The 10,185-nt window shown below is 26.7% G+C and overlaps 1 protein-coding gene across 1 annotated transcript; it reads left to right on the top strand.

The window, feature by feature from the left end:
* Positions 1-3,863: 3,863 nt before the first annotated feature.
* On the top strand, positions 3,864-9,425 carry LOC126666993 (gibberellin 2-beta-dioxygenase 6). Its single transcript, XM_050359933.2, has 4 exons — positions 3,864-4,418; positions 7,078-7,405; positions 8,263-8,491; positions 9,301-9,425. The coding sequence occupies exons 1-4, from the start codon at positions 3,976-3,978 to the stop codon at positions 9,312-9,314; spliced, it is 1,014 nt and encodes a 337-aa protein (XP_050215890.1). The 5' UTR covers positions 3,864-3,975; the 3' UTR covers positions 9,315-9,425.
* The last annotated feature ends 760 nt before the right edge of the window (positions 9,426-10,185 follow it).

Raw genomic sequence — 10,185 nt, forward strand, 5'->3', positions numbered from 1 at the left:
GTGATTGCAATTATAATTTTTAACACACATTTGCATAATTAGGGTTTTGCCTGTTTTGTTTTCTTTTCTGACTTTAATATGACTTTAATATGAATATATAATGGAATTTAATTTTTTTAAAATAGTCGTCAATATAAAATAAAAACAGTAAATTTATCAATTAGTAAATACAACAGAAAAAGTAGTCGAATCGTTATAAAAATTAAATGTGCAAAAAAAATGTCTAGATTATTTTATTACAAAAAATTAAAATGTCAATTACAACCACTTTTCTATTCTCAATTATAAAAACAATAAATAGATAAATTATTCTGTTCCTACTACTGAACGTTTTCTTTACCCAAGTTTTTTTTATGAATTCTTTACCCAAGTTCATCATACGTGTCTATCTGCACATAATACGTGGCTATTAGGTGTCTTCATCATCCTCTTTAGTCAAGTTTTATTTTCGTTTCACTAACCTTTTTTGTCTCGTCTACTTGCTATCTGATTTTATCAGTGTTTCATATGACATTTCGAATTCTGTGCACAAGCTTCAAGTGTCTTCGAAATTGATGTTATTAGTACTTCATGCATTTTTTTTTTATGAACAAAGGGTCAACGCACCTCCTGAATTTGTGACACAGGGTCATCTATTCCAATTTATACTTTTTTGAGCAACTAACCCCAAAATTCTTTATTTTTAGGTCAGATAACCTAATAATTTATATTTTTATTTTAAAAAACAAATTTAGGATAATTATATCGCAACAATTAGGGAAGTATTTAATTATTTTTTTGCATCTCTCACCTTCGATTTGTATTTTAAGCGTTTTAAAAATACAATTATGGGTTACTTGACCCGAAAATGAAGAGTTTTGGGGTTAGTTGCTCAAAAATGTATAAATTGGGTTAGATGACCCTGTGATACAAGTTTAGGGGGTGCGTTGACCCTTTGTTCTTTTTTTTATTACTCCATCTGTCCAATTTAAAAACGCTTTTTTATAAATAATATGTATATTAGATCACAAAAAATGGCAAAGTCAGTTTAAAATTTTCGCATAAAAAATAACACGTTCGAAACAACACACTAAAAACTACAGATAAAAAAACCTAAAAGTCAAACCGTTGAATAAAATACAAAAATGATTCCGAAAAAAATTTATATCCGAATAAAAGAATCCTTATTGCTAATTTTGTAAGAAACGCCAGTTTTGAGAAACAATTAAAAATTACAACCTCCTTATATTGCGAGTTGTTCTAAAAAACATGCTCATTCCTGCACTTATAAATCTCCCATATCACAAGACCACAAAATTTGCCATAATTGTCGGTGGTAGCCTCTCGGAATAATAGACTGTCATTGCAACATTAAGTCTCTAAAAGAAGATGGAAAGATCCAACAAATATTAAGTTTTTACAAGATGTCACACCAAATATTTTTCCGTTTTAAATTAATAGGGACTATTCTAAATTTCTGTGTCCCAAATTATCGATAGTTATTTGTTGCTTAAATGATAAAAGTATATTCTATAGGGTTATTTGATCCAAAAATAAAGAGTTTTTGAATTAGTTGCTAAAAAAATATAAATTAAATTAGATGACCATGTGCTACAAGTTCGGGGGCGCGTTAACCTTTTATTTTTAATATTATATAAATAAAATAATGCGTCGTAAGTGCAACTATAATTTTTTGTTCATTTTTTATATAAATCTTTTGAAGTAGTAGCTTATTACGCTTTCATTTTTGTAAAAAATGAATCCCTCAATTATTATTATTTGGCTTAATGCCTTAAAAAATTCCGACCTTTCATCTCCTTTTCAATTCTATCATGACGTTAAAAAATTGTCAATTTTACTCCAGATTGCAGTTTTTCATTTCAATTGTACCCTAAAGTATAAAATTGATCTTTATTTATTTGAAAAATAGTTCAATAAATTTTCTTAGAAATGGTCAATTTAATATAAAAAGTTAATCTAATACAAAAAGGGTCAATTTTGAGAATTTTTTCCAAATAAAAAAAAGGTCAATTTTATATTTTAGGGTACAATTGAAATGGAAAAAAAGCAAAATAGGATAAAATTGACAAATTTGCAACATCAGGGTAGGATTGAAAAAGGTATGAAAGGTCAAGGTTTTTTTTAAGACATTAAACCTTATTATTTTGATTTAATATGACATAGTTATCACTTTTTATAACAAAAAATCTAATGGCCCGCAGAAACTAAGACCATCTATGACTATATTTAGCCCAAGATAGAAGAAAACTTGTGGGCTAATCAACCCATTCTTATAGGCTTAAAGAAACAGTGTTGTAAAATTTCATTTAAAACACTTTTTGAAATTATTCCGAAAACCACTAAAAAAATAAAATAAAATTGAAATATTATTTTTATTTAATAGTTTTTTGAGTTTATTTAATTTATTTATTTAGTATTTGTGTATTTATATCATTTTTTATATTTTAAAATAAAAATGCATCTCTATTTTTTTATAATAGTTTTTTTTTTTAAATTAGAATTTAACTTTTTAGATCTTTTAGTTGATCTATTCATATAATATCTCCAATATAATACTTAGAAATTTAAGGAAAAAAAACGTGATATGATCAAATCACTAAAAAAATAAAATATTGTCAATCGTGATCAACCCATTTTTACAATTTAATAAGAATACGATAAGAAAAATAAAGGAAAAATTTATAATAATAATTGTGCTTTTTTAAATTGTTTGATAATTATAAAATGGATAACTGTATTAGGATGGAGGGATTATTTAATTCAGTCAAATATTCAATTAAACAAATGATTAAATTTCAACCAACAAGCCACCGTCACAAAAACTAAAATTATACCAAATTGCTACATCTGCAATCCCACTGTGTATTTGGATCATTATTTTGTTTCTGAATTAATTAATCAAAGAGCTCGTCTAAAGTTGATCCAGGAAGCTTTTCGTCCAGATGATGCCCATTTGATCTCGTCTCTTATTGGAATGTCAAAGATAAATTAGTCTGGCATTTCACTCAAAATGGTATTTATTCTGAAATCAGGCTATGAATAAATGCTTAATTTGATTAGGAATCATGCTAGTCCATATCAGTCATATGTAATTTTTAAATGTAATGCATATTTACATTTCCAGATATTTACTTTTCAGCCTTTTATTTTCTAGTCATTTACGTTTTTAGACGTTTTTTTTTTCAATATGCTGTATTTTGGACTTCCTGCTTTAATGAGATGCTTTTTATATCTAGGAAATAGATAAAATCAATAGGGCAAGTCAAAAGTTAGAGCGTGTCCATGTTCTGGTATGATGCACGATAATCTCATCCATAGGCGCGTGAGGTTATCTATCCTGTAAAAAAATTATTTCCTAACTAAACTAAATGACGACTCCATTTTCAAACTAAATCAAATCGAGGTTACCATAAGACTGAGCGAGTCCGATCCCCGCTCCGCTCACAATATGTTTACAATAAAAATTAAAGCATAAGAAGTAAAAATAATTTTTTAGTCAAGATGATTTTTTTTTCTAATTTAAAGGCATAATATTAAAAATTTAGTGATTATTAAAGATAATTTTATAGTTTATTCTTAAAAGTGTACATTCAGTTCAAACTAAAACTAAACGAACTAATTTATAAGTATGCAAAAGAATTTAGATCAAAATAAACAAATTAATTAGTTGATTTTTTTTATTTTAATTTTCGTCTTTTGATTTATAGTAAAACTTATTCAAATTTTGTTCATATTCAAAAATTAAAATGCCAAATTTATTTTATATTATCAAATCAAATTAAACCAAACCGATAAGACATATCAAATTCAAACCAACAAAAAATCAATAAATACTGCCGGAGACAATAAGTCAAGAACACGGTGGAAAAACCCCACAAAATAAATACTAAACCCCTCACTTCTATTTCATCTCCAATTTGACATACCAAAAACATAACTAGTCCCTATATTTTCCCTGTCTCCAGAAAACCAAAAATGTCCCAAACAAATCTCGAATCATACCCTCCTCTATTTCGCCCACACACCCCAACCAAACCAACAGACGACGTCGTTCTTCACGATGTTATTACCGAAGTTCCAGAACTTCCTCTAATAGATCTTCAGTGTCTGAATCCTGAAAAACTCGGTGAAGCTTGTAAAAATTGGGGTTTTTTTCGATTAGTAAATCATGGGATTCCATTAAATCTTCTGACCGAACTTCAAGATTGTTCTAAGAAATTATTGTCTGAATCTTTTGAGTATAAAAAGGGAGTGATTATTAGTCCAGTGTCCTACTTTTGGGGGACACCTGCCCTTAATTCTTCTGGAGGTACTATAAGTAGCTCTTTGCATAATGTTAACTGGGTTGAAGGTTTTAATGTTCCTCTTGCTCAGCTTCCTCAGTTTCAAACTGATGATCTCATGCTTCATTCTTTCAGGTAATACATATTCTGATTTCTGATTTATTTTTATTTCATTGTTTTGGACTGTGAAACCGGACGGTGGTCGAACCGGTGTCACCTGTAATTTACTTTCAATCGGTTTAATCAATTGGATAAAAAATAAATGTGTATACAGAGTTAAATACAATTTGAATTACAAATTTTAGCGTGATTTGCAAATAATTTTAAAATCTGCCAAAATTGATTATTAATTCTCATATTTTGGTAAATTTAAAAGCAATATATTTTCCGTTAACAAAATGTTGATATGGTAGATTATACATTGGTCCGACAACAACATAAGCGTTTTTAATTTTAGAAAATGGATCGGTGTTCCGATTTGTCAAACTATAAAAGTTGGTGATTGATTATCACAAATTACGTTGAACTTGAAGTTTATGATTATTTTTAACAATTTACCATATATGTTGTAGAATTTAATTTAAACACATACATCAAATTATTAAATTCTAACTAAGAAAAAATTTTAAAATTTAATAAATAAATTACACTTTAATTAGTAAATACAAAATTAAATGATTTTACAATTTAATTAGTTTAATAATTTTACATCTTTAAGAATTTTTCACTTTAAAGAGATTGAGTTATATTTTAAATTTAGAAAGAAAAAGAATTAGACTAAAGTTACCTTCCATATATGATTAAACCAGCGGGTTGAATCGGTTAAGTTAATTTGGTTTGATTTTAAAACATTGGTTTTGGACTTTTTGATGGAAGCATGCATTTTCTTGATGGGTAGGCCGAAGATGAGTTATGGGAAGAGACATATAACGTATTGATTAGATTGTCAAGATTCTTTTTCTTCTTCACACAAACAAAAAGTGGATGGTCAGCATCAAATCAAATAACTTTTCTCAATATAATTATTAGCAAATTTTCCCAAAACTTTTAGAAATATAGTTATTTCGAATTGTTTAATAAAATTAAATAATAAAAAATGAGTGGCTCTACTAGTTCGAATTAGCAGTACTTTTTTAGATTTATTTTTATTAAATTCATAAGTAAAATTTATGGTTCAAACATTAATTTTATTTATATCTAAAAAAAAGTTATGCATACATATAATTTTTTATCTACTATTCTTGTATCTTGTTAGTGTAATAATTATGATTGACACAATCACACATCGATGAAAATACATTTCATTGATTATATTGAACTATTTATTTATTTTATTATGATTCAATGAGAAAATTATTAAACTTTTGTTAATATATAACACTATGATTAAAATTCTCCAACATAAAATGAAAAATCATGGCATCTCTTTTTGGGGTTCTTGGGCTGAATACATAGTTTGACCCCTGAACTTGTACCCTTTTACCCATCTAACCCCTAAACATAACGTCTCTTCTATCGAACCTCTAAACTTGTCAAATAATCCGATTTGACCCCTGAACTTAATAAAAACGTAAACATCGAACCTCTCCGTACACAATTTCTTCTAGAATATTTCAAGTGACAGGTGGCACGGAGGGGTTCAATATTTACGTATTTATCAAGTTTAGGGGTTAAATCGGATTATTTAACAAGTTCAGAGGTTCGATAGGTGAGACGTTAAGTTTAGAGGTTAGATGGGTAAAAGGGTACAAGTTAAGGGGTCAAACTATGTATTAAGCCGGGGTTCTTGACATGATTTTCATGGTAATTGTATAGATAAGAAGATTCTAAACTATTCTCCATCTTCTATGTTCTTTACATCACATCATATTCTTGTTGTCGTTAATATTATTGTCGTTAATATTATTTAATTAAATTCTTTATTTTGATTAAATGATAAAATAAATTAAAATGTTTACAATTTTTATCAATTCTAATAAAAAATTTAATTTTATCAATTTTAAAACAATCTGAAAAGTTTTGCTATAATTATAATTCAATTTTGATAAATTGGAATGACATATATATTTTTAAAATTATTGCCATACAATAGACATGTAAGAAAAAAATACACTTTTCTCACTCAAAATATAATTAAACTATAACTAAAATGAAAAAGATTAAATTAGATTTGACAAAATTAAAAAGAATGGTTATAATTAATACAAACCGCAAAGATTTAGCTATTGTTTTGTTATAATGGCAAAAAAATCATTTTTTTTGGGTTTTTGTAATTTATCTAAATCTCAGTATGATATCTATTCGCATTTTTCATTTATTTTGGCTTCAACCAGCGAATAATAGTGATTAGCTGAATTTTACTGTTGTTTCTCATGTTTTTTTGGATCGAGTTAAATTTTGCAATTTTAAAAATGAATTTCGCTAATTAAAGAGTTGGTATAAAAATTCAATTAACGGTTGGGACAATTAAATTAATTTAAGAAATTGGATAGAATTATAACGAAATTATCAAATTGAAATCTATTTATAAATTTTGAAATTTTTGGATAGATTTATAAGTCAAAAAAATTAATTTTTTGAGCACCGTGAAACGTTTTTTTAATCAAAGTTCTTTTATTTTTTTGAAATGTATGTTTGTGTTCAAACAAATGTTTGCTTTTGTTGAAAAGGAAAAAAAAGGACTAGTCCTTTTAATTTTTTTCCACAACTCAAATTGCATAATTTATCATTCATTTATTTTTTTCACTATTTAACAAGATATGTTTTCATGTATTATGTATATATTCTTCACTAGACTTTTGCTGGAAGAATATGGAGAACACCTAGCAAGAATTGCAACAACTATATTCGATGCAATTGCAAAAATCCTCAATCTAAATAATTCTGATAAATCAAAGTCTTATTTATCAGAATCGACCGGAGTTTTACGCATTTATCGATACCCTAAATGCGCTTTAGCTGATGAAACATTAGGCATGGAAGCTCATACAGATAGTTCAGTGCTTTCGATATTGAACCTTCATGAACAAGTTGGTGGACTTGAACTTCTCAAAGATGAGCAATGGCTGCATGTTGAGCCTATTCCTAATACTCTAATTATCAACCTTGGAGATATGATGCAGGTTAGTTACTACCTATATCATATATGCATATTCTTATTATTCGCACTGTTTTAAAAATCGGATCGACCGGTTCATTCGAGAACCGGTGGAAAAGCTAGGTTCAGTTGCGCTTGAAATTGCAAAAAGAGGTTTAACCAGAATGAACCGGAGAAGATTGTTTGAATATAGAAACTGATGAACTAGTTGAACCGTAAAACCGGTCCATTTTTAAAAAAATAAATCAAAATTTCTTTATTTATTAAAAAAAATCTATATAAAAGATCTAATTATATTTTTAATTATTATAAAAGAATTATATAAAGATTTAATAATATATTAATTTTTTTAAAACAGTCCAGCCACTAGTTAAACCTTGAACTAGTGGCCACACCAGTTTGACAGCCGGTCCGAATTTTAAGCCATTGATTATTAGTGCTTAGGGGTGAGTAAAAAATTTGTTAAACTAAATTAATTAATCTATTTTGTTTGATTCAGTCAGTTGATAAAAAAATTGTTTGGTAATGGTTATAATTTTTAAAAATTTCGGTTAACCAAATTAATTGAATATTTTTTTCATTTTATTTATCTTTAACAATTATTCTTTATATTTTTATCAAATTGATAGACTAATTGGGTCGGTTCAGTTTTGTATTTTAAAATTCTAGTTAATCGATCGATTCGGTGAAAGAAATAAAGTAATTTAATTAATTGGATTTTGGTTAATTCGGTTGGTTTCTTTAACCAAACAAACTGACTATTTAGTTCCCTTTCTAATTTTGGTGGTGGAGGATTTCCTTTTTACTTTTACTTTTACTTTTTTGTTGAATATTATTTATGGTATTCTGATGGTTTTGATGAATATTTGATGAGTTTGTTAGGCGATAAGTGATGATGAATACAAGAGTGTAAAACACAGAGTAAAGGCAAACAAATATGAAGAGAGATTATCAATTTGCTACTTTGTATTTCCGGCTGAAGAATGTGTGATTCAAACCTCAAAATACAAGCCTTTTACTTACAAAGATTTCCAAAAGCAAGTACAACACGATATAAAAACTACTGGATTCAAGGTTGGGCTTCACAACTTCAAGCAAATTCAACCTCTAGGTAAGGCATTTCCGTTCTAAATTGATAGACAGCTAATGTCAAACGCAAAAATTAGAAAAATTAGTTTATAACTTTATATTTATAAAGCATCGACACTTTTCAAAAATATTGTATGCAAGGGGCACATGGGACACGACAAGGACACGTGCGGAGCACAACGGAATAGATTTCCCAACATTTTAAGTGTTTAAAACTTATTATAGGAGTTAATTCTAATGAAAATTGAACTTCTTCTCAAATTATATATATATATATATATATATATATGTATGTATATATATATATATATATATATGTATATATGTATGTATATGTATATATGTGTATATATATATGTATATATGTGTATATATATATGTATGTATATATATATATGTATGTATATATATATGTATATATGTATATGTGTATGTATGTATGTATATATGTATGTATATATATATGTATGTATGTATATGTGTATGTATGTATGTATATATATATGTATGTATATATATGTGTATGTATGTATATATATATATATATATATATGTATATATATATATATGTGTATGTATGTATATGTGTATATATGTCTATGTGTATGTGTATATATGTCTATGTGTATATATCTGTGTGTATATATATATATATCTGTGTGTATATATATGTGTGTGTATATATATATATATATATGTATATTCAAATAATTGATTGTCTATTTATTGTCGATTAATATGCGACGGAAGGGGTCCTAGTTTCTTTTATTTCTTTTTGTATTTCCATTAATATAGACTAATATATTGTATTGATGCTGAAACTTGAAACAGAACCAGCAAGTTGAGGAAGATGCATCAGTAATCACCTGCGCTGGTTAAGCTATTAAAGAGATAACGGGGATAATGATTTATACAACTCAATGGTAGCTCTGTTGCAATCAAATACTATGGTAATTTTGAAAGAAAATTATAATAAAGTTACTATATAACAAAATTTCTCATTTTTTATTCTAACAAGATTATATATGGCATTTCATTTCATAAAGCTGTTTTTACGGTTTTTTTTTTACATAAAAATAATATTTTATTAATATCAAGTAGTTATAAATGTAAGAATTTAAAACAGTATAACCATTTATAATTACCTGATATAAATCAAGACATAAAGCCTTTATTCGCATATTGTTTTATAAAAAAGTCAAAATTATAAAATTGCTCTATTATAATAAGAATCAAATTCTTAACTTTCTCATAGAAGACTTATAGGACAAACAAACATTTTATAGAAGTGACAAACAATACTCTCATAAAGAACTATAACGGCAATAATGAGAATTTTTTTTAAAAGCTAATATAACCTCTAGATGATTTTATCTTTAGTCTTGAAAGGTTTTGATCTATTTCTGATTCTTAATTCGCATATAATTGAAATTGATGTGTTTCGTCGATAAATTTTAACCAACAAAAACAAAAAGATGAAAAAAAATTGACGATTTATTTTGCTCTATTTAAATAAAATAATAAAAAAATAAATGTCGTCAATGGTAAGAATAAATTATTAACGGCAGCAGAAAGAGAAAAAAAATAGCTCTAGACTGCTAGAATCTTTTTATCCTCTTTACATTTTATTTTAACTACAATGAAGAAATAAAATCGAATCTAATATTGTTATATCAAATTATAATAAAGCCTGTTCGGGATAAAAATTCATTATTT

Source organism: Mercurialis annua, linkage group LG2, assembly GCF_937616625.2.
Source record: "Mercurialis annua linkage group LG2, ddMerAnnu1.2, whole genome shotgun sequence".
Lineage (NCBI taxonomy): Eukaryota > Viridiplantae > Streptophyta > Magnoliopsida > Malpighiales > Euphorbiaceae > Mercurialis > Mercurialis annua.